The sequence below is a fragment of the Pagrus major genome, chromosome 8 (assembly GCF_040436345.1).
Source record: "Pagrus major chromosome 8, Pma_NU_1.0".
Lineage (NCBI taxonomy): Eukaryota > Metazoa > Chordata > Actinopteri > Spariformes > Sparidae > Pagrus > Pagrus major.
Window position 1 is genome coordinate 32,632,832 of NC_133222.1, and position 25,882 is coordinate 32,658,713.

The 25,882-nt window shown below is 41.2% G+C and overlaps 1 protein-coding gene across 1 annotated transcript in view; it reads left to right on the plus strand.

Moving 5' to 3' along the window:
- lonp2 (lon peptidase 2, peroxisomal) overlaps positions 1 to 25,408 on the plus strand; it is a 36,009-nt gene extending 10,601 nt beyond the window's left edge. Inside the window, exons 4-17 of the mRNA XM_073472639.1 lie at positions 883 to 1,014; positions 1,153 to 1,275; positions 1,885 to 2,048; positions 2,733 to 2,827; positions 4,611 to 4,729; positions 6,399 to 6,538; positions 8,049 to 8,190; positions 8,388 to 8,538; positions 10,426 to 10,552; positions 11,608 to 11,747; positions 21,755 to 21,840; positions 22,389 to 22,596; positions 22,712 to 22,902; positions 22,987 to 25,408. Coding sequence (XP_073328740.1) covers positions 883 to 1,014; positions 1,153 to 1,275; positions 1,885 to 2,048; positions 2,733 to 2,827; positions 4,611 to 4,729; positions 6,399 to 6,538; positions 8,049 to 8,190; positions 8,388 to 8,538; positions 10,426 to 10,552; positions 11,608 to 11,747; positions 21,755 to 21,840; positions 22,389 to 22,596; positions 22,712 to 22,902; positions 22,987 to 23,217 — 2,049 coding nt within the window. The 3' untranslated portion in view covers positions 23,218 to 25,408. The remainder of the gene's footprint in view (positions 1 to 882; positions 1,015 to 1,152; positions 1,276 to 1,884; positions 2,049 to 2,732; positions 2,828 to 4,610; positions 4,730 to 6,398; positions 6,539 to 8,048; positions 8,191 to 8,387; positions 8,539 to 10,425; positions 10,553 to 11,607; positions 11,748 to 21,754; positions 21,841 to 22,388; positions 22,597 to 22,711; positions 22,903 to 22,986) is intronic.
- Positions 25,409 to 25,882: the final 474 nt, after the last annotated feature.

Genomic DNA, 25,882 nt, shown 5'->3' on the forward strand with positions numbered 1-25,882 from the left:
ATTGATGATATCAGAGGAGCTACTAACATTTAAGGGTAGGTCCAGCTTGTTAAAATGTATCATTCAGTACATAACCAGAAGTTCTGTTTTCACCTTGCTGTGTGTGAAATTATTCCTCTCACCTCTTCACTGCAAAACAAAAAATCTTGAAAGGGTCATCTGATCAGTCCCTGACGTGATGACATGCTCCTTGAGCATGTAGAGGAAGAGGTCAGTCAGTCCCTGTTGTCGGCCGAGCTGAATCTGATCAATCCTGAAGGCATCTCATCTTCAAGCATCACATTCCTCCAACATGCGTCTGAATTTCAGCATAAATTCATCCTTTTCCTCTTACTCCCAGTTACATTCCTCACCTTTAATCTATGTCCTGCCCTGTCCTACTTTCGAAGGAATGCACCCTGTTCATACAGTGTTTTCATTCCTTCCCTTCATTCTTTATATTTATCTTTGCTTGTTATCTGTACCAGATCGGTGAATTCCTAGTCATATTCCTATGTATGCATTTGTAGTATATCTGTACTGTGTAATTACAAAAATCAAGGATGTCAGGCACACAGATTTCCCTCAGGATGAATAATGTTCTTTCTCATCTTATCTTGGTGGTAAGAACACCTGCAGGTTGCAGTTGTGCCACACTTATGGGAGTTGGTAAAGCTATAACTCAAAGTATGTACAATTAATCAAAAGTCATCCGAAGGCTTCTGTCTGTGCATTCACAATTTATGACCAAGTGATTTTACTTTCCTGGAACTCTGTGAGTGAACTCGGAAGTTCTCAAAATAACAAGAAGCAGGCACAATTTGTACGCTGTGATTGATTACACAGTTGTGCCACATCTTATCTCCACTGTGTGTACGTGTGTCTATGTGTGTGTGTGTGTAGTTGTTAGGCATGTTGGACATGTCCGTTCCCGTGGTGGCTAAATTCAGGCGTCTATTGGACAGTCTGCCCAGGGAAACTCTACCTGATGTGGTGGCCTCCATGATCCGCACCTCAAACAAGGAGAAACTGCAGGTGAAGTTTTTTAGAGTTGTTGAATGTGATTACAGCATCTTACAAATGAATCAGACGGTATTTATCAGTCCTGGTGAAAAGAGTTGAAATTAATGTTTTCTCTAATCAAGTGTCTGTATGTCCGTGTGTGCTGTGAAGGTCCTGGATGCGGTGAGCTTGGAGGAACGCTTTAAGAAGGCTCTGCCCATGTTGACCAAACAGATAGAGGGGCTGAAACTGCTGCAGAAAACCAGGAAAATAAATCCCGACAATGAGAAGAGGGTAACAAACATTTTTATTTCTCCTTTCTCTTTTTAATAGTTGTGTTTCCATTAACATATACATTTTATAAGTATTGCGTTAGAAAATGTTGATGGAAACAGCATAATTTGAGAAAACTTCCTTGATTTCACAAAAAAGTTTTACTCTCGCTAGAAGAGTAAACGTTGCAAACACCTTGTCAAATAAGTTCTGATGTAGCAAACTATTACTGACATGGCTGATCAGCTGTGTCCGCTGTCGGCATGTTGCCAGATATTCCAATAAGATTCCCATTCCCAGATTAATTCCCACATTACCGTATAGATCGCCAAGGCGACTGGTTCTGTTTCTTCTTCTTTTTTTTTGAGGGTTTTTGGCAGTTGCCAACCAGTTTGTTTTAGTTACCTCTTCTTCTTCTACTCTGTTTATTACAGCAATGCGTAACATTGCCTGTACAGCCAACATCTGGGTGAAACTACCCTTTGCCTAGTTTTATTGTTTCAAACCAGTTGATGGGAGTACGACTAGCATTTCAAATGTTTGCTTCAAATTCTCCTGACAATAACATGGAAACACATTTAATATATTTCTATATTTGCCTGTTCACGTCTCCCCGTCTCATCTATTTAGGTGTTATCGGTGCGTAAAGGTGGAGTGTTCCCGGGCCGGCAATTCAATCTGGATGGGGAAGATGAAGAAGAAGATGGCGATGACACTGTAGCCTTGGAGAAGAAGGTCCACGGGGCCAACATGCCTGATGCTGCGCTCAGAGTTTGCCTCAAAGAGCTCAAGAGGTGAATTTTCACCCTGATTAAACCTTCAGCTCCTCTTTTAGATAATGTTGTATAAACCTTAATCAGTCATTTGTGTTCACTCTGTAACAGTGCAGTTTAGAAACATAGGGTTTATTGGTTAAATTTTACTTTTGACTACATAGTGTAAAAAAAATATATATTTTTGGTGAAACAATGGCACATCAGATCACAGCAATTTAATAAAAAAAATGGCTTTTAGTAACGAGAAGAATCTACCATTTTAAAGCTATTTGGACCCATTGGTCCTTTTAAAGGTGCGCTATGTAAGAATTGACCACCTGTCGAATCCACACTCAAAACACATAGGGGCCAGCATATCACTGGAGTGGCTGCTAACCGCTGCTTACTGCAGCTGCAGTTAGCTAGTTGGCTCAGTTAGCTGTGCAGCTAGTGGTCTGGATTTTGAGCTTGGAGCATGGGAGAAGTGATGGTGCTAGTACAGGAGCTTGGGACCGCTGGGCTAACTAGTTAGCATGCTAGATTTCTTCACATAGATGCATAATGTCACCAGTGTTATTTCATATTTCATATATAGCTGGATATCGTACATTTAAATCATTTCTCAGAAATGAAGACATGGCCCTCCTTCTGTGTTAAATCAGGATGAGTCTTGGTTCACAGTCAGACCAGTGTTGGCATTTTTTTTAATTCATCTGTTTTTAGATTGAAGAAGATGCCTCAGTCCATGCCTGAGTATGCCCTGACAAGAAACTACCTGGACCTGATGGTAGAACTACCATGGAGCAAAAGCACCAAAGGTAAATGAAGAGTCCAATTCCACACACACGTGTCAGATGCCTCAGATACAGCACGAGATCTCTAATATCGCTTTTTCACCGAAATTAGCTGTCTATACAGGCTTTTTAAACACGGGTCAACTCGCTTAAAATGTGATTTTTATCTGACGTGCTACATTGTATGTTACTGACGTCATGTTTCACATCACAAATGCACCAGAAATAATTGTAACAGAAGAGAAAACAACAATAGACCCATTGTGAAAGAAGCCTCTGTAAAACGGTGGATACATTCTTTTGAGCATCACATCCCCCGCGAAATGACTCGTTTCACTATCATAATTTGAGCCATTCGGTCCAATAACATTTGGAAAGCCTAGAAGAGCCGCACGATTAAATTATTTTATCTCCATTCAGGTTAGCCGGGCACTAAACTGGAAGTTAGCCGGCGATTGCCGATTGTGTTATTTTCACAGCCGGGACGTCAAGCTTTTTTGGCTTCAAAACACCACTGAGCAGCTTTCATAGGAATGGACGGGGCTCTGTGCCCTGTAATAAAACATCCTTATTTACGCGCCACCACCGGATGTTGATAATGAGTCATCACCTAGCACAGAGGAATTTAGCGTGTTCACCCGGGTCTTACATTTTGATCAAAGCCGAGCCGAGGTGAAAAAACCTGTGTCTACTGGAGTCAATTGACCAGGCGGTAAATGCCAAGTTGACACATTCTCATTGCACACAAAAGCCCGATCTTAGTGGGTTTAAATGGGATTTTTGACAGGTGGAAAAGGGGTATAATACTCTTCAGCTTTGCACCATGGCCAGGCAGTTACAACTGTTGTTAGTGAAAAAAGCAGCACGATAGCTTCGGCATCGTTGGAAGCCATATTTTTTCACTTTTACTAGAGCTAAGCTGAAGGAGTCTCCCTGCCCAGTGTTTAAGCAATGCTTAACATGTGTTGAGTGTAAGACTGTGGTGATAACTGTGTTTAGTATTTGAGCATAACCAATCTCATATTTATTTGCTTTGACACGCTTTGCTGGAGTTGAAGTAAACAATTGACATCAAAACAAGGTTTTCACATACAAGGAATTTGCCCTAGTCTTTTGATGCTTAAGGCTAAATATAGTGGAGGGAATAAATAACATAAAAAGCAAGTACCTCAAGTCAGTCAAGAAAAATTAATAGAAAGATCTGGGGGATAAGAGTTTGGGTCCCAGCTGAAGGAGCATGGAGAACATATGGTGAACATAGGGTAGCATTTAGCTATAGAGCCAGATATTTTACTCATCAGTTAGAGGAGAGCAAAAGGACAAGTGGAAATTAGACTAACGTTGCTCTAAAACCTCTGGGTGACTAAAGAGGAAGTTTGACATAACAACACTAATGATAATAATAATAATATAACAATCTTTGCCACTGCTTTGTTTTGTTTTGTCTCTGCTGCTGACCCCAGGCTGTGATGAAAACAAATAAGCTCAGATCAGTGGAGACTTCAAAACACGAGGACAGCGTTGATTTAGTTGCAGGGTCAGTAAGTCTGTGCTGCAAAGAAATCTGAAGTACTTCTTCACTGAACAATTTCAAAGGATTGTCTGTCCTTGATAGATCCATATTTGCCAAACCACCCAAGGAAACTACTGTTCTACTGTCCCCTCTTCCTCCTCTCTTTCTTACATTACAGCAGTCATTCTGTCTCTGTAGTTTTCATCACTGTCTTAGCCTTTGTTAACTTTTATGTTTTCTCTTGTTTTTTGAATCCATCCATCTCATCCATGATCCCCCACACACGCTCTTCAGACTGCCTGGACATTCGAGCTGCTCGGACTCTATTGGACAACGATCACTATGCCATGGACAAGCTAAAGAGACGCGTGCTGGAGTACCTGGCTGTTAGACAGCTGAAGACTTCACTGAAGGTACTTTCAGTTCATTAAAGGAAAAGTTGACCCAAAAATGAAAACTCAGTCATTATCAACTCACTCCTGCTGATGAAAAGAAGGGTTAAGTTTTGTAGTCCACAAAACATTTCTGGAGCTTCACAGCAAAACAGCATTGCAGGATTCCCCTAAACAACTGAAGCAGATGGGGCATTTTAAAAAAAAAAATTAAAGTCAATAAAAAACTGAAATAAACTAAACAGAACACATACAGCTCGTCTCCAGTGGCCCAGAGATCCCAAATTAATTTGAAAAGCGGTTATTTATATCCTCGACATCCACTGGTGGGAATCAAGCTAATGCTTTTAGCTCAGCAGCTACAGGTAAGACTATAGCTTTTAAAAAGGGTGTACTGGTAAATGATTTTAATAAAGTTAATAACATATTTTTTGTTTTTGATGCCTCCACACCAGCAATAGCCAGGGCTGGCATTATGTTTTTGGGTTATCTGGTTTTCTTCGAACTTTGCACAATTTTCTACTCTGACTCAAGGATGAACGGATTAGACATTCAGAGGTCAGAAGTCAAAGGTCACAACAACTTCCTGCCATATAAATTGATATCTCTAGAATGCCTTAAGGGATTTTCAGTAGATTTGGCACAAACCCACTGTTGGACTCAAGAATGAAATTATTAGATTTTAGAGGCCAAAGGTCAACGGTCACTGGAACCTCATGTTTTCTGAACATGACATCTCAAAATGCCTGAATGGAATTTTTTTATTATTAAGTGATGCAACCCAGGGACGCTGTTTAGCTCAGTTGGTAGAGCAGGCGTCCCATGTACAGAGGCATTGTCCTCACTGCAACGGCCTCGAGTCCCAGCCTGGGGCTCTTTACTGCGTGTCACTCCCCCTCTTTCTCTCATCCTGTTTCCTGTCTACCTTGAGCCTGTTCTATCAATAAAGCCATATAAAGGCCATTAAAAAAAAAAAAGTGATGCAACCCAAGACAAGTGAGAGAGGAAAGACACAAAGTGTGACATAAAATAAATAAATAAAATTGAAGGCAGTAAGACGAGACAAAACTAGACAATTAAACGAACGAGCAAAAGCAAGTGGGTACATTATATATATAATATATAAATAAAAAAATAATACGAAATTTCACCCGACTTTCCATCAGTAAACTTATCAAATATATAAAGAAAATAGGTTATTTATTGTACAACCCCTGTTCTAAAAAAAGTTGGGTAAATCTCTAATCCTTTTTGAGATATGTACACAACTGAGAACAGTACAAAAATAATATTTACCTCACCTCACCAAGTTGAGACAGGATCAACAAAAGACTGGGAAAGTTGTGGAATGCTCCAAAATCACCTGTTTGGAACATTTCACAGGGTAATTGGTAGCAGGTGAGAGTATCATGATTGGGTAAAGAAAGGGCAACCTCAAAAGGCTCAGTCGTTCACAAGCAAGGATGAGGCGAGATTCTCCACTTAGTGAAAAACATGATTGTATAAAGGATATTACTACATGGGCTCAGGAACACTTCATACAACCTTTGTCTATAAACATAGTTTGTTTTCTAATTACTAGACCTTTTTCTTAATCCAGGGTTGTAGAAAACAAGAGTCAATTATTAAAGAAAATGAACAGGGATTTCTGTATTTATCTGTCAATTTCATGGTGATGCTGTGTCTGTAGGGCCCCATTCTCTGCTTTGTGGGGCCTCCAGGGGTCGGCAAGACCAGCGTGGGTCGCTCCATAGCCAGGACTCTGGGCAGAGAGTTTCACCGCATCGCTTTGGGAGGCGTCTGTGACCAGTCTGACATCCGAGGACACAGGTATGCTAATAAGATAACAACTCTGCTGGAGGTCTCTGACAGCAGATGTTTTGCCACCACAGTATAAATAGATATAGATATACAGAGTTCTCTGGGGCAGAGGGCATAGTTCCCTTCCATGCTACTGGACCACACAGGGAGAGGCAAGCGCAATGATGCTCGAGATGTCTCAAAGATATGAGAAGAATATATGGTGATTCATCTTAAGCAGCTAGTTTAGTCTAGTTTTAGGGCACGGATAATTCAAACGTTGGGTAAAACAATGTGACATGGCAGTTAATTATTTTAATGGTGGAGCTTACAGTGGCTCTGTGGGCACTCTCTGCTGCTGAGTGAGCCCCCGTGAGTTAAGTATCTGGACTGCATTTCAAACATAATTATTTTTTATTCAGTCCAACAGTTCAACACAATGGGAAATCTGGGCAATATATTGCAGCGTTACTGGAAATCCAGCTGCATGTCATTTGAAAGACAGATGATTAAAGCACAGATGTGCATGATAAGATCCTGAAGATGAAAGGCAGTAGAGCTTCTACCCTGAGGTGAAGATATTAATGCAATCTGACAGCATATCAGACATGGCGCTTCCCCTGACAAGTAAACCACATTGTCAAATTACAAACATGAGAGGTAAATAGGTCGGGGAACTTTATGTCAATTTAGCCACCAATCAATCAATCAGTCACCTATGACTTAACCTTGATATTAGCTGTTTCTCTCATGTCATACATCAAGTAAAGTTTACTGCAGCAAAAACAACAGAAGTTGATAATGAACTACAGTGCATTGATTGACTCAGAGCCAGTAAAATAATCATTAGTTCATCAGTTCAGTGAACCTTTCATCTGTCTGTTAACAGCCTCCATCGGGAGTCTAATCTGTATCAAGACACACAAATGCAGACGCTCCATTGTGTGTGTTCTCATCGATAGGTTTGCTTGACAGGCCATGTATCAGCGATTATGCCTCTGTGAGAGTCTGTGCAGAGAGGTGAACAGGGCAGCAGAGTTCATCTCAGGTTGCAGATTCTAATCCGGGTAGTTTAAAGGCAGATGAAGCAGAGTTGAGACAGCTTCTATCAGCCAGATGAGAAACATGTGTCCGGCATACCAACAGCAGGAGAGCGAGTGATAAAGATGAGTGTTCTTTAACGGTTGATTATACAATTTGTTCAACTTCAGAAAAGAATTGTCTGAGAAATAGACCCCTCCAGTGGTTTCTTATTAAAATGTGTGTGGTTTGTGTTTACTTTTTTTATTCTTTTGTTTGAAGCCAGACAACTTGACATTGAAACTTGCTTTCATTAGGTAATTTGTAACAGAGAACATTGCTGGGATCTTAATTCTTCCAAGATTTGTTTTTGTTGTGTGGTAATGCAATGCATACTTTTACAAAAAGTAGATGACATATTGTTATATGTATGTTTCTTCACTTTACTACTGTCATCAGTAGAATAAAGTTCTGTTTCAGTTACACATCAATACAGTACGTCCTCTGCTCATTTCTCCAGGCGCACATATGTAGGCAGCATGCCCGGCCGCATCATCAACGGTTTGAAGACAGTAGGTGTCAATAATCCTGTCTTCCTCCTGGACGAGGTGGACAAACTTGGGAAGAGCCTGCAAGGAGACCCTGCAGCTGCACTGCTAGAGGTCAGCGCTCTCATTCAGATTACTTAGTAGAAGTGTCAGATGTCATCATTCAGCATAACCTTTACATGCTCGAAGCCTAACCTTAAGCTTTGCGGCAACTGCTAGTAGGCATTTATTGTACTTACTCACTAATTCTTCTTTTAATGGTTTTTTTCTCTCAACACTGCCACTGCAACGGTCTTTAAATGCTCTTTTAGGTCCTGGACCCAGAGCAGAATCACAGCTTCACAGATCATTACCTCAACGTGGCCTTCGACCTCTCTCAAGTGCTCTTCATCGCCACTGCAAACACCACAGCGACCATTCCCCCGGCCCTGCTGGACAGGATGGAGGTGCTACAGGTACCAGGTGGGTGAGAGTCACTCTCAGGAACCATTCTGCACAGTTTTATTTGATCTTAAGACAAACTCTTGCTCAGGTGATGTCACTGAATCTGTATGATTATATTCAGGGAACAGATGAAACAGCAACTCCATGTCCAGCTTTATCTGTATCATTGAATTAGTTTTTATAATACAGACAACACCTGTGCCATCACCCCGGTCTGTTATCTTCTAAAACATGTTTAAAGGGCGTCAAAGATAAGACACTGTTGTCGTTAACATACATTACCTGAAGTATATCCAGATAAAACTGCACTAAAGCTGTTCAAGAATGTTGCAGAGACAGAGACAAATGAACTGTAGATGATAACCTGTGTTATTACTAACAACCAAGGAAAGATAATTCAAAAGGATCAAGGACACATTTCTACGTAATTGCTCGCTGGATTGTTTTTATTCCACTGTTTTACACACTGAAACATGCAGGGCTTCATTTGTGCCGGATGCTGCCAGAACAGCATTCAGGACCTCCAACATTAATACCAGCACCCATGTGATTGGATGCAGAACCTCCTTTTTAGCTAACAAAGTCTGTAAATACATTTTGCATAATGTATTCTGTCATACTTTAATCGCCCGTTTGCCAATTTAATGCCGATTAAATCTAATTTATAAAAGAGACAGAGAGCAGTGAGGTCACGCGGAGCCTGTGCTGGCATGTGGTTGAATGGGTTTTGGTGTTTAAATGTTTTTTTTATGTAACTACTGTAAGCCCCACAAGCAAGTGGGCATTTGTGCTCTGAGCTGGTGAAATGAATACAGTTAATTTAAGGGGTGAGTGTGTAGGTGCTGCACTGTCCACAGTACTGACAGAGAGGATTGGAGATTGATTGATAGACTGACAGACAAACCAAACACACCACCGGGGTTGGATTTCCTAGCCTGCTGCTTTTCGTGATTATAAATAGAACCTTCTGCCTTTATTTTTAGGGCACATTAAATGCATCAAAGTCTGTATACAGGTGTTGGGTTACACTACAGCATATCTGATAAAGGTTGTTCGAAGCTTTTCATGGCTCCAGAGAGAGCTGTGTGAAAACTGATTAGAGTGTTGTCTCTTGAGTCAGCTTTGGTTTCAGCTAAAGGCATGTCATGTCTGGAGGTATGGAGTTAGAAACAAATGAGCAAACCAAACATCTGCAGCTTGCTCTTCATCTCAGCTTGAGGCTAGCGCCTTGAGGCTACATTGACTGACACAACAGCATAACAAGCCCAAATATCCGACCAAACTGTCGGCACTAAAGTTGTTTTGTGGGTAATGTGGGCGCCAGGTTTTGGCAAGAAATAAAAAAAGATGAGTGTTGGCTGTACTTGGGGTACTGGGAGAGGACAGTCCACTTAAAGGACTCCTTTCAACTGTGGCAAGGTAGATTAATTTTATTCAATTGGAAACAGACACAACCTCCCACTAACGCTATGTTGATAAAAGATGTTATGCAGCACCTTAGAACTAGAAAAGCTCAGATTCACATCACAAAGCTCTGCTGACAAATTCCATAACACTTGGCAACCCTTCATTGATTATGTAGAGGCTACACGAAAAAATATCCTCGCAACTCTCTGCCACAATAAGTAGGTTAAGTGAGATGTCAGTTATGACCACATAAAGCAGCCTTGTACCTCAATTAACAGCTATACTGTATATCGTCCCTGTTTTAATACTATTTTGTATTATATATACTCGGTCTGTATTGTTTGACAACTTAAGTACCAATAAACAGACATAACACAAAGAAATACAAAAGACGTTTTCTCTGTTTCTGCTCCCTCAATTTTAATCATTTTTTATAACTGTCAGCAGCGAGTATGACGATGTTATAGGTGTGCAATGATAAATCTGTGTGTGTTTCAGGTTACACGCAGGAGGAGAGGGTGGAGATAGCTCACCGTCACCTGATCCCAAACCAGCTGGAGCAGCATGGATTAACACCTCAGCAGCTACATATACCACAGGAGACCACGCAGGATATAATCAGCAGGTCCACACAGACACATGCATAACAAACATAATGGAAAAAAAACTAGCTTGACATGACCTCGACTTAATTATAGAGCAGCAGGACCACATTTTATGTGCAGCTCTTATCTGATTTTATTTTCTGGATGAATAAATGAAATGTGGATCTCATTGGCAAGGATGCCACTCCCTGTCCATCAGCTGAGCTGAGATAGTGTTCAGGAAGATGAATAAATACCTGCACCTCAAGTGGTCTTCATCGTAAAGGTGAGGGTGTAAACACACCATATTTATAGATGAACAGTGATGACATCATCACATCATCTGTGTATTGGCTAATTGACAATATACATGTGAGAACAATACACCCAATAATGTAGATGATGGACGCATATAAACACCACGTCACTTTTGCATTAAAAATACTGGAAATATATATGATTGAACGTAGACTTTTTAAAGGGAATTTGTAGTAAAATAAACACTTGTCATGTCACTTTGCAAAGGGCTTCTTCTGCTACAGTAAACATGGTATGCTGCTGAGCTCATATATTGTTCTGATGCAACGACAGAAGGAAGTCGTTCATTGTATTCAACTAACTTCCCCAGATTGATTTGGACATTGTTGGATGTTCACTGAAAAGCTTCAACATTTAGTCCTGTGAAGAGCAGATCCAGTGTGTGATATGAGGAGCGGAGGGCTCAGCCAGCTGGCAGCTCACGTCTGAGGCTAACGTGGGATTCCACTTCTGGTTGTCAGAGTGTATCATTTAGTTGTCAGGTGGTTTAGTGGCTATTTGTCTTGAAAATTGACCAGTACTCCTTTTGCAGGGTTACAAATTACAGAGAACATCCTTCAGCCAGATGGATGAGGGCAGCCTCCTGAGTTCATTGCCAATGGGGAATTTCTACTTTCCTTTCTCTAAGTTAATTTGTTTATTTATGATTCAGATTCTCAGGGTTTTCTCCTCTCGCAGGCCAAACCAAGATAAAGGGTCATTGCAACAAAAGCTACATTGCTAGTGAAACCTCATCTCCGCCTAATTGTATTCATCTGTTGTGTGTTTGCTGTTTTAGGTACACCCGAGAAGCAGGTGTGCGCTCCCTAGAGAGGAAAATCGGGGCGATCTGCCGAGCTGTGGCTGTGAAGGTCGCTGAAGGTCACAGAGTCACCAAAACAGAAAGTTTGATCCCTGAGAGCCCAACAGAGCAAGGAGGTAATACCCTGAGCTCTCTGTTTTCTGCCCCTGTGTGTTGATTGGACTGATTGGAGTGGGAGGGGATAAACTCGCCTGCACTGCAGTAACACATAAATGCCTCTACATACATGTGTACATACTGACATAAATTAAAGTTTATGGAAATAATCATAACAACAATCAAATTATGCTCTTATTGTGGCACCATCAGTGGATAATTGCTGTAAACAGAAAATATTGCCTCACCTAACTGGAACATACCTTCTGCTCAGGTTACCAAAGGGCGAGATAACCTGATACAAAACTTCCAAATCATACAGATTTAAAAAAACAGAAACCACATTAATATATGATGGGATGAAAGAGTTTTACCCCGTCTCTTCCTCAACTTGACTCAAACTAGGTTTAATTCAAATGTAGTGCATATTTGACCTGAATTTTGAGAAAATCTGCAAAAGAAAATGCAAATGAATTCTTGCTTCCATCCCTGACTCTTATGTGATTATTAGGATTTAGTTCCAAGTAAACAACTGGCAGCGCTAATTTTCCAGTCAGGTGCCATTTAAAACATTGCAGAGGAAGAAGGCGCAACAAGATGGAGCAATGAAATGAGTATTAGTCCGACCTGAAACACTACATTTGTTTCATGTATTAATTTAAAGAATGTTACAGTCTCCTTATCGCTCCTGTTTTCATCTGCCACCGTTTTACACCTCCTCAGTGGAGCAGAGGGTTCAGTGGACGTTTAAGTCACATGCTCTGTGTACATCATTTATTCACTAAGCCTGTTTCTATTGCACTTTATCACATAAAGCGCTCTTGCGATATCTGGAGTGTTTTTTTTTTTTGGTTTAATTTTGAATGTGACCACTCAGGTGTTTTTTATGTACAAATTTAAAATGCAGATAATAAAAGGTAACTTTTCAGGCAGGATATCCACCAAGCTCGACTTCACAGAGATAAACACGCATGACATCACAGTAGTATGGCAGCTCACAGTGAACAGTTACCTTTTACCTTCTCATTGCTTTTTACTGAATGTAGTATTTGTATTATGAAACGTTCTGTAACAACTCTTAACACTCCTCAGTTGCCTTTTTCATTTCCATTCTGTTCATTTATGCTTGATAGAAAGCAATAGGAGCCTACTCCTCCCATCTCTGCGCTACTGGCATAATCTGATAAATCAGCTGCTGTAGTTGCTTGTGATGGTCAGAGACTTGACATACAAACATCTGTTTGCTGTGCATATCCATATTTTCCCAAGCAGATGTACTGGGATACATTTAGATTAGAAATCAGGAATATGTACTCGTAAGTATCAACTTCCGACTTGCAATGGATTGCAGCATCATTGCACCTATTTCACCATGACTAATTAAGCAGATCATCTGCCCTAACATTACAAACACACACAAAATCCCTAATTCATGTAACCCCACTGATAAATGAATAGATTAAATGAAGCAGCAGACAGAAATGAAAGATGGCCTTTTCACAATAAGTTAGATGCTCTACTGATGCTATTGTTTTTTCTGTCTCAGTAGACCTTTAAATTAGGTCACTAAGCTTCATGTACCAATAGGCCTTCCCTATGTTTAATGTTCTGTCATGGCACATCAGGCAAAGCACAGGTGTAATTACTTATTATTCATCCCGGCTCACTGTCATGCCTTACCTCCAGTTTCCACTGGGCTCTCCGCTCTGCCCCACAGAGAATATGCGCTGAGTCTGATCTTTGCAGAAGCACACAGCAGATCGAGCCAGACACAAAGTCAGACAAAGGAACAGCATTGTGCATCTGGTCAGTTTGTTTTAAAATAAAACACCAGGTGCCAACTGGGGCTCTACAGCACAACAGTCTGAAATACTTACAATAAAAACACTTAAAACAGACAAGTATTGAAATGTAACTACGTAGCCTTCTCAACCACAGTAGAAACACAAAAAAACAAGGAGAAATAAAATAAACACAATCTGGGCAACTACATCCAGCAGGCATGACGCTCTGCTTCTGAAACATTTCCAGTGGAAGACAGAACAAAACAGCAGCACACACGTCAGGTAACGGAGAAGTGCCCAGTGGAATCAAGAGGTCACTGGGACATTTGAATAGAACAGAGCCATTGTTAATGTTTCCAAAATGTACTGATTGGGTTTCCAAACAGATAACAGTAGTATAACGAGTTTCAAAGCTTTAAGTCATTACAAGACCGAAGATCAGAGAACGAAAAGAAGAACACACATGCACTTGTGCATATGTATAATTTCAACGTATAATTTCAATAAATGAGGGAGGGATATTGAAAATGGTCTGTCAGTCTGGGATGGTAGCAAAGGTTAGTTTATCAGCATATGCAAAAAAACTAGCTTACTATCTTCTCAATGTATCATCATTTTTTTTTCCATATGAAGAATTTCCTTTGGGATTAATAAAGTTCTATCTTATCTGATCGTACGAGCAAAGTAACCATGTAATGTAACATAACTCTAATCTAAGAGTAATGGGTAGGCGGAGCGGAAGATTTCCACTTGACAAGAAAAAGGGGGGCAGCAAGAGAGTTACAGAAGCTATAAACTTCCTCATACGATTTAATATTGCAGGTGTGAGGGTGACTCTGAATAAGGCAGTGATTTCAGGTGGTTTGAGGGAGATAATTTGTAAGATTGTATTGGATATTTCCAACCAAATGTTATGCAGAGAGGGGCATGTCCTAAACACATGGATATAGGTAAAGATTGTTGCTGATAACGTCGACATCCTCGTACATTCTTGATGGTTCAACCTGAATTATGTGATAGTGGTGTTGAACCTCACAGTGTAGACACCTGTGCCTAGCAGAGGTGGAAGAGGAGTGAACCTGTCACAACCACCCATCCCATACATCATCTTCAATTTCAAAATGTATATCATCCTCTTACAGCATTTTGATGGCATGCAGCGATATAGGATTTCACGAGGTGGATGAGACTATAAAACAGAGATTATGTCGTTCCTATTGGGTAGTGAGGTCATGGAGGGGTCGACGCTAGCAGCTGCTAACGCTGCTATGAACCTGCATATACCTATAAAAAAAAAAAAAAAATGAAACCACGAGCAAGTCAAGTGAATTCTCCCGCATATATCCTGTTTTATTGTGCGGAGCATTGATTTGATTCGTCCACAATTGGGAAGGTTAGGATAGTTGGCATCTATTTATGGCAAGGAATCTGGGTCAGTGGAGGGCTTCGGTGCAGCCTCCTCACAAAGGATCTGCCTTCAGTTGAGCAGAAGACACGGCGTGCTCACAAGTGCAACAAGTGGGCTAAACTCGTGATCAGGAAAATTAACAGGGTAAAACAAAGAAACAAGTATCTACAAATAAATAGTGCTTGTAATTTGATTTTGGTCAATCATAACCTCACAGAGCGCCGAGGAAACACATCTTACATGGTGACGAGCAGACCAGCAGCCACTGTAAACAGTCTGTGCTTCTCCTGCTGTGATGAGTCAAGTGTTAGAGCCGTTTATACAATCGAGAAAAAGTTGGAAATAATTTGTATTTTGCTGTTTGATTTGCCAAGGATTAGCAGGTCCAACTGCAGCATGCTTAATATAGAGCCTTTTCATTGCAGACATGCAGGAAAAGCACAGGTGGAATTTAAACCCTTTAATGACGGCTGTATTCCATTTTGGCAAACCAGTTCCAGGGCTCTGGTTTTGTGTATGCTCACTCACTGGCATTGTTTACTGTGACACTTAATTGAATAGTGCCATCGTTAATGTCATTGGTCACTTTTCCTGCTTTGACAAGTCAAAATGTCTGCAGTGAAACGGGTCTGTCAGAACCAATTAATGCTGCGTTCCAGACAAGTCGGAAAAATATCCCACTTCTTACTAGGTCAGGAAAAAGACTCCTGCACACTGTCCACTTCACTTGCAGTTCATTCAGTTTAATGACAACAACGTTTCGGTACATAGACCTTCATCAGGTTATCTCACAAGACAATGGAGGAGGCTGTCTTAAGTAGGCTTGTGGACTCATGTGGCCCAATCAGGCCACACCGCAGACAGACATCCCTCAAAATCCCATCAAACACATCTGGACCAACAAATCTACACCACTGAATGAAAACCATTTGTTTGTATGAATGTATGAATGTAATACAAAAGTAGGTTAGATCTAGGCTATGAAGAAGCTGATTACGCGAAACTATAACTTAGAGACAACCATATGATGAAGAATTCAAGTAGTTTTTTAGACTAAAAAGGGTTTGCAATACAACAGAAGATGTAATGGAGAAAGCTGAAGACATGAAAGCGAGATTTGTCCAGCGTGGGTATCCTATTGACTGGATTGAAGGGGCTTATGAGACTGCACTAAACAAACCCGCTCTGATTTGTTGAAGAAAAAAGAAACAAAAGGGAAAAGTTTCTCTGAGACCTGTATCACCTCGTATTCTCCTCAGTCATATGTCATTAAATCGTTTTTTAAAAAACACTGGCATATTTTAAAATCTGATCCCGAACTAGCCAAAACAGACCTGTTGGTTCAATTTTGCACGCCAAAAACCCACACAGCCGATACAACAGAGGCTATTAAGCCCTTTACCCAACGGTAACTACCGGTGTGGGAGATGCGCACAGTGCAACAGCACCTATAAAACCTATAGCTTTTCTCATCCTCACACAAACAAATCATTTTCCATTAACAGTGTCATCACGTGCGCCTCCACACACGTTGTGTACGCACTCCATGTGGATTAATGTACGTGGGTAAAACCACTAGGAAGTTGAAGCAACGCATAAGTGAACCCGAAAGCGCCATACATAGAAATGACTGCAATTATCCCGTTGCTGTACACTTAAATGATGAAAAACACGACATTTCCACCTCACGGTTTTGTGGCATTGAAAAGGTTAGTCTGCCACCTAGAGGGGGTGATCTTGTTTTTAAAGAACCTTGAGGCTTATTGGATCTTCACCTTACAGACCTTGTTTCCCCGGGCTCTAAACGGTGAACTACTGCTTAATGTGATGTTATGAGTTGGGCTGTTCTGTTACCTTTGAGATATTCTCAGTGAGTATTTTTACAGACATAGCCATTGTTTATATTGTATATATATATATTTTTTCCTCATATATATTCCTTCACTATATGGTTGTCTCATGTTAGATTCTGTCTTACTTTGTTTGAAGCCTAGATTTTTATATATATATATATATATATATATATATATATATACACAGTCGTCCTCAAAATTATTCATACCCTTGCTAATTTTTGTGATTTTCTATTTTTGTGATGAAATGACTGCATTTTTTCAAGTTTGTTTATGAGTTATACGTGACCAACAACTAAAAGAATGACAACAATACACAATTCAAGAAATTCTTCATTTCAGGGGTATTTTATTCAAGGATTCCCAAAAAATACCATGTTCACAATTATTCATACCCTAGTCCAATGTCTTCCTTTAATAGTCAATAGCATAGCCTTTGTTTTTTATGACTGCTTTGAGACGATTCTTTTATGTGTCCACAAGCTTCCTGCATGTCTCCTGTGGGATGTTTGCCCATTCCTCCTTTGCGAAAGCCTCAAGCTGGGTCAGGTTGGTCCGTTTCCTAGCCGTCACTCTGGTCTTCAAGTGATGCCACAAGTTCTCGATGGGATTCAGGTCAGGACTCTGACTTGGCCATTCTAGGACGTTGACATCATTGTCCGTGAACCATTTCTTCACTACCTTGGCAGTGTGTTTGGGATCATTGTCTTGCTGGTACGTCCAGTTGTGGCCAAGCTGTAGTTTCTCAGCAGATTCCTTCACGTTTTCATCAAGGATCCTGATGTAATCTTCCTTTTTCATTATTCCTTGGACCTTGACTAGGTTCCCTGTGCCACTGGAAGAGAAGCATCCCCATAGCATTATGCGTCCACCACCGTACTTGACTGTGGGCACAGTGTTCTTTGGTTTATATGCTTCGCCTTTCTTCCTCCAGACATATTGAGCATCCATATGGCCAAATAACTCCAACTTGGTCTCATCAGACCACAGGATGGTTGACCAAAAGCTGGGCTGACCTCTAGCAAAGGCCAGGCGAGCCTGCACATGTTTCCTCCTGAGCAGCGGCGTCTTCCGAGGCCTATGTCCATGGAGACCTCCTCTGTGCAAGACTCGCTCAATGGTGGACCGTGAGACCCTTGTCCCTGCCTGGTCAAGCGTTTCAATTAGGGCCTTGGTTGTGGTCTGGGGGTTGTTGTTGACCTCTCAGCATATTTTCCTGGCAAGTTTGGGGGACACCTTACGCTTCCTGCCACGCCCGCTGAGGTTTTTAACAGTATTGAATTTCTTGTACTTGTTAATTATGCTCTGGATGGTTGCCACAGGGACATCATACTGCTTTGAAATGGCCTTGTAACCCTTTCCTTCACTGTGGGCACGCACAAGACGTCGACGTAGGTCTTCACTTAGCTCCTTCTTCTTGACCATGATGACCAGAAATTGAGAATGACCAGAACACTTTTCCTCTATTTATACTCTTCTGGAAAGATGCTATTTTTTTAAATCAGTGTTTAACATTTGTTCAACAATGTTAATGGTATTTATTCCATTGTAACATTTTGAAATAACCACAGGACAAAGATTTTTGTTGAGATATTGTCAGGGGTATGAATAATTTTGAACATGGCATTTTTTGGGAATCCTTCAATAAAATACCCCTGAAATGAAGAATTTCTTGAAATGTGTATTGTTGTCATTCTTTCACTTGTTGGTCACGTATACCTCATAAACAAACTTGAAAAAATGCAGTCATTTCATCACAAAAATAGAAAATCACAAAAATTAGCAAGGGTATGAATAATTTTGAGGACGACTGTATATATATATATATATATATATATATATATATATATATATATATATATATATATATATATATATATATATATATATATATATACAGTCATGGAAAAAATTATTAGACCACCCTTGTTTTCTTCAATTTCTTGTTCATTTTAATACCTGGTACCACTAAAGGTATAATACAATGAACACGACAAAAAATGCAGCTGATCACATAATACTTTATGTCCTATTTGACATTCTTAAGCTTAATTGTATTCCCAGGGTATATAAGAGGCCATTTCATGTCATAAGCAGCACTGCACATGCAAAGGCTTAGAGTGGTTTCCTGCTTACATTCAAGCCATAGCACAACTCAGAAGTTGTCAGCTCTCACATAATGCCTAAAACAAAAGAATTATGTGAAGCCACAAAGGCAGCCATCTTGGCACTGCTGGAAATTGGCATGAGTGAGAGACAGGTAGCAAAAAAACTAAAGATCTCCAAGACAGCTGTTCATTACAACAAGAAAAAACAAGCCGAACACGGCACTACCAAATTGCTACCTGGCCGCGGCAGGAAACGTCTCTCTACCCCACGAGATGACCGTGCACTCGTCCGTTCCTGTGTCAGGAATCGTCGTCAGACCTCCAGGGACCTTAAAAATGAGTGGGCACTGTCGAGAAATGTGACTTGTTCGGCAAGGACAGTTCGAAACCGACTTGTTGAAGCTGGTCTGAAGTCACACAGAGCACGGAAGAAGCCCTTCATCAACGAAAGGCACAGGAAGGCCCGGTTACTCTTTGCTAGGGATCACAAGGATTGGACTGTTGATGATTGGGCTATGGTTCTCTTCAGTGATGAATCCAATTTTGAGTTGATGCCCACTCCAGCTAACTTACTGGTTAGGAGGAGGCCTGGAGAAGCCTACAAACCAGACTGTCTTGCCCCTACAGTAAAACATGGGGGTGGATCAGTGATGATCTGGGGTTGTTTCAGTATGAGTGGAACAGGGCAAATGCAATTGTGTGAAGGGCGAATGAACCAGGTCATGTACAGGGCTACTCTTGAAAACAGTCTTCTTCCATCAGCTGGAAAACTCTTTCCTGCCTCGAATGACTGGATTTTCCAACAAGACAATGCCCCTTGCCACACAGCAAGGTCAGTTAAAGCCTGGATGGAGAACCACAACATTCGCACCATGCCTTGGCCTGCTCAATCACCAGATCTGAATCCAGTTGAAAACCTATGGAAAATCATCAAACTCAAAATGGAGAACCACAAGCCCAAAAACAAAGCAAATTTGTTTGAATTTGTGCAACAGGAATGGGCTGCTGTGACAGCAGAACAATGTCAGAAGCTGGTGGAGAGCATGCCAAGACGCATGGCTTCAGTCATCAAAAACAATGGTTACGCAATCAAGTACTAACTCCTGTGTGTATCATGTGTTTAAAGCAAACAGAAAAGAAAACATGGAATGCTTAAAAGCAGTGTTTTTGGTAGTACAGTGCCATAGCTATTGATGTAAGAACTTAAGTGATTTTGGTTACTATCAAGAAAACCATGGAAAATGGCTAGATATCAGCTCTTAAATTAAACTCTTAGGAGCTATTTTTGTTGTTATCATTATATTTGTCCAAACAAATGTACCTTTAGTTGAACCAGGCATTAAAATGAACAAGAAATTGAAGAAAACAAGGGTGGTCTAATAATTTTTTCCATGACTGTATATATATATATGGCATCGGACTCAGCCCCGGCTTCTGATTGGTTGAAAGATTATAACATGCTGTCTTGTGCTTGTTAGATAAGTTAATTGCAGCTATGAAGCCTCGAGATCACACTGGTCTTTGACTGGCTTTATGTGCACAGCATGCCATTCCTCCTGTGCTTATCATACTTGTGGAGTGTGTTTTAAGTATTTTCAGTAGATGTTTGAAAAGAACAACATGGTCTGTGGAGTTTAAGTGTTGCGTAGGTGGGCCTTTTTAGGAATAAGATGGAACTGTACTAACAGCATGTACATCCCCCATGATAAAAGTCTGAATAGGTTGTCTGTACAAACCACCAAAATCATGTATTGTATTCATCATCTTGATTATTCCTGAGCGAGTCATTTGTCCAGACAGACAAATGCGTCCCAACTGTGACATAAAGTCTCTGTTTAATATGAGTGATAAACAGTAATGTTATTTTATTTTGCTGGGTGTCTGAAGTATCCTTCCAACTCCAACATGATGTCTGCCAGTAGCTGTGTAATGGGCTGGATAATGCGCAGCAGCTGCTCTTTATTACAAAATAAACCCTGTCAAGTTCTGTGTCAGCATGTTTGGTGGAGACGAGCCCGTTCTACATTAATCATTTGGTAATGACATTAGGAAGTCATACTCGCAGTATTAATTTGTCTGCAGGATTCCCAGTGGATTAAAATGTGTCCCCGCTGGCTAGACTTCAAAATCCCTCCAGACTCGCTTGAAATGATCAGACATGTTGACTGAAATCAGGATGAATTCAGTCGGTGGGACTTTAGGAAAGAGAAAGAGTAGTGACAGGGACATGAGAAACAGGAAGTCGGACGCTGTTTTGTGCTGCTTTGTAGAGAGCTCTCTGTGTTGCCAGGTAACTGATGTCACCGCACGCAGCAGAAACACTGATGTGTGTGTGTGTGTGTGTGTGTGTGTGTGTGTGTGTGTGTGAGCTTGCAAATGATGTGTGTTCTTGTGCATGTATTTTGCATTTTTCCAAGGGGATGGTGTTTGATGACTGTCCACTATTTGTAGTTTCACTGTTTGATGTGTGTGTGTGTGTGTGTGTGTGTGTGTGTGTGTGTGTGTGTGTGTGTGGGGGGGGGCGGGGTCTTGGGGGGGGGGGGGTGCACGTGTGAATTTCCAGTCTCACTTGCAGCTGTTGTCACCTTCTCTTCTTTCTCTCTCTGAGGCCGGTCTTCCACAGTTTTGTCTCTTTAAACAGAAGAGTAAGACGTGTGGCTGTTCCCCGCAGTGTGCTTACATACACTTTAAAAACTTTAAAACACTGATGTACAAGAGAAGTGTGTTTCCTTTAGTCTTGTATTTTAGTACCTGAACCCCTCACCTTAAATGTGAAAGAAATAAGTTTTGAGCAGATGTCATGTTTTTATGCATGGTCGGACATCCAGCAGTACGCTAACTCAATAGGATTCAATTTGTTTCATGTGTGCTCAGACAAGGCGGCGCCTCCAGAGATGCCAATAGTGATTGACCACATCGCCCTGAAAGACATCCTGGGACCTCCGCTGTTTGAAATGGAGGTAAGCAGAAGCATCTGTGGAGAATCGGCAGTGTTCATAATCCACACTTACAGAAACATGTGCAGAATTTGTCCTCCAAGCACTTTTCTTTTTTTTCACGACTGTCTGAACTTTGCAGTCCGCTCCCACAGCTCATGAATATAAAGGCATCCTGTGGAGATGTCTCGCAGCTCCACCACAGCTGCTGCTCAAGAAGTCGGAATCATTGAAAACATAATACGGCATCAACTCGGGGTGTCATCACGCAATATAATGTGAAACACTATACAGTTAGTGTTCCCCAGGTGTTTTCTCTTTGTTTCTTCATGTCTCTTCTTTGTTCTCCTCCCCCTACACTTTTTTCCCACTCCTCTCCCTCCCTCCTTCACTCAGAGGTCACAACAACCTTGTGTTTCACATTCATTCCTGAATTTTGCAAACGCTCCTTGAAGTTCTGATGATGATTCCATCAAATGCAGCTTCACGGATGTTTGTGTGTGTGTGTGTGTGTGTGTGTGTGTGTGTGTGTGTGTGTGTGTGTGTGTGTCTGTGTGTCTGTGTGTTGGAAGGTGTCTGAGCGGCTCACCCTGCCCGGCGTGGCTCTGGGCCTGGCCTGGACTCCCCTCGGTGGGGAGATCATGTTTGTGGAGGCGAGTCGTATGGAGGGAGATGGTCAGCTCACTCTGACCGGACAGCTGGGAGACGTTATGAAAGAATCGGCACACCTGGCTATCAGCTGGCTCAGAACGAACGCTAAAACCTACCAGCTCGCCAACAGTGAGTTCTCACAGGTCTAATGTACATACTGTACATGCCTTTACAGGATGAAGCACATTGTGGAATAGGCTTGCAAACCTGCATTTACACTCTGCATTTGCATGTGTTTGAACAGTGGTGGGGGGTCCCGATCCACTAGAAGGGACAGACATCCACCTCCACTTCCCTGCTGGAGCTGTCACCAAGGATGGCCCTTCTGCAGGTGTTACCATAGTAACCTGCCTAGCCTCGCTGTTTAGCGGCCGATTGGTCAGATCAGACGTTGCCATGACAGGAGAGATCACGCTAAGGGGGCTGGTGCTGCCGGTGAGATTTCATCACATCAGACGCATAATAAGATGTCGAATCCGTCCACAGTTTTAACAAACTGGATTGGTCTGTCCTTCCCAGGTGGGCGGGATCAAGGACAAGATCCTCGCGGCTCACAGGGCCGGAGTGAAGCGCGTCATCCTCCCCAAACGCAACGAGAAGGACCTCGAGGAGCTTCCAGCCAACGTCCACGTCGACCTCGACTTTGTACTCGCCGGAAACCTGGACGAGGTGCTGAACGCCGCCTTCGATGGAGGGTTTCCAGGGACAGCCAGCACACACACACACCCACAGCTGACCAGCAAACTGTAACACGCTGATGAGAATACACGCACACATGCACACACACAGACAATGTGAATTGAAGAAAGCGAACAAAGGGAGAGGGTCAGCCTGGACACGGTCGATGGAGTTTTCCCTGATATTCCAGGAAATACCAGCCAGTGTGCTCAGCTCTGAAAAGTCATTGAATTGATCTTTAACCATGTTTGAAGCTTCTTTGCGGTTCAGATTGTCATTTTCAAAGCATTGTTTTCCTATTGAAGAGATCATTTGAAGTAAATGAAACTATAATTCAGAGTCTGGCCCTGTAGGAGAATTCAGTTTTCATGGACAGCGCACAACAACTCCGTTATGTGAAGTCATTCTGGTATGGCTCCACATATTGGTTCAGCACAGCCAACATTGATTTGTCATGGAAGTATTTTTTGAGGTTCAGCTTCAGTTTTTCTAGACTGGCTGCTGTTTTCTTGGATATTTACATCAAGTAAATAGTTTTAGCCAAGTCAAGTGGACGTGAGTTTATTAATGCCACACTAACAAATTAATGAGCACTTATTGATTGATGCTGAGATGGTTTGTGTAGGTGATGACGGGAGCGGATGAGACGTGTCCACATGGTCTGGATACCTGCAGCCTGTTTGAATAATTGTGTTTAATCACACGTGTTTTACTTGTAAATGCAGATTTTGAAATGTATGAGTGGTGCAAATTTTAAACAGCTAACAAAAAGGACTGCAGTTAATTTGATGACACAGTATGTATCAGATACCATACTGAGCACCTGCCTGCATGAGGTGTGGAAAAATTATATCTGCAGATATTATTATGACAGAATTTTGATCCAAAATGTCTTTTTTCTGGCAGAAAGAGTTATCACCATTTAATGTCTGGAGTCTTGTGCTTCTGGCTTGTCGTTGTCAGACTAGTCATAAATTTAACTGTAGCCTAAACATAAATAAATTACAATTCTGTTAAAATTAGTTTTAAATTAATTCTTAAACTCTTTAATTCTCCCTTTTTTGGTCTTGCCACATATTTTATCTTTTATTCCCTCCCTAGTTGAGCCGAGCAGCATCTTCCTCAGACTTCTTTCCAAGAGACGAGCACTTTAAGATGTTATGAAAATAGAAGCACAATGTCTGTGACTTCTGTGTAGCATTAGCAAGATAACTTAGCTTGCCGGCTGAAATGCGTAAAGGATGAGTTTACCCAAAAATAAAAATTCATTCATTATCTGTTGCCCCGATGCTGATGGAAAGTAAGCTTCGTAACATTTCTGGACCTTCACAGCAAAAAAGGTGTTGCAGCATTCTCCTTAACAGCTGAAGTAGATGGGACTTGTTTTAAAATGTCAAAAAACACCCCAAGAAAACATTAAATGGCTCTACAGCACTTCCGGCGTATTCCAAGTCTCCTGGAAGCCCTGAGAGTCCAAACTGATTTGAAAATATGTTATTTACACCCTTTTTAGCACTGAAATCTTCTCTGTAGCTGCTATGCTAAAACTGCTAGTGCATCTGAAGTGGGAGTACAAGCTCAACCACGCGTTGAGGGTGTAAATAACGTCTTTTGAAATCAATTTGGGATCTCAGGGCTTCCTTGGATCCACTTGGAAGTGTAGGGGGAGGAAAACAAAGAGGAGAGATGAAGAAACAAAGAGAAAACACCTGGGGGAAGACTAACTGTATTTTGTTTCACATTATATTGCATGATGACACCCTGAGTTGATGTCGACAGGTTTTGTTGGGTTTTTTTTACGTTTTAAAACAAGTCCCCAGCTACTTCAGTTGTTCAGGAGAATGCTGTTTTGCTGTTACATTCTACATCAACATTATGATGCACGTTAGCCTACATCTACGTCCCCTTCTAGCTGAAAAGGCTGTTGCCCATTGAGTGTAGCCACTAGTGTTTTCAGTAGTACTAGCTAGCCAAACATTCCTTTAATAGAAAATAAATGAAAGCAAGATATATTTATATCTCTTTTGACTGTCCATTTCAATTATTGGACTAACAGTCTTATTGATTGATGCATTAAGTTATAGTTTTGACTCTACACCAGGTTTATGATATCCATCTTAAAGCAGTATGACAGATGGGTGTGTGGATATCTGTAGCGCTAATGACTTTTCAATACAACTCTAATTGCATACTAAAACCAAGATGCACTTATGTCTGACGGAATAACTGTAAGAAATGTTTGAATTAAAGATGTCTCAAGAAATGTTGGGAAAGTGCCTTTACTCCTCCAGATGTTCTTGTGCTGCAGTGAGTGACCGTCAAACACACACAGAGGTAAAATTGACTCAGTGTGCTTGTTTGTGTACATGTATCTTCACAGAAATCACCCTGAAGTAGAAAAAAAAGGATTTTGAATTCTGTGCCGCAGATGTGATTTTTACTCTCTCCCCTGTAGCGATGTAATGTGAAACACCAGCGTGCACTGAGTGCTTTACACATTCAGACAGCCATGAAATAGTGAATGGACCGAAGCAGAAAATGTTGTACAGATAGGTTCATAAAAGCCGTACACATCAAAAGAGTGGCGTGAGTAAGAACATAAGGCAGTTGTGCTGTATGCATGATATTTTCTTGCAAACATCAGCAGCAATAGACCTTGAATGTGAATGACTAATGGAAGTCAAATGATAAAAGAAAGTTAGTACTGTGCTCCTAATACTTTCCTTACTGAAAGTGA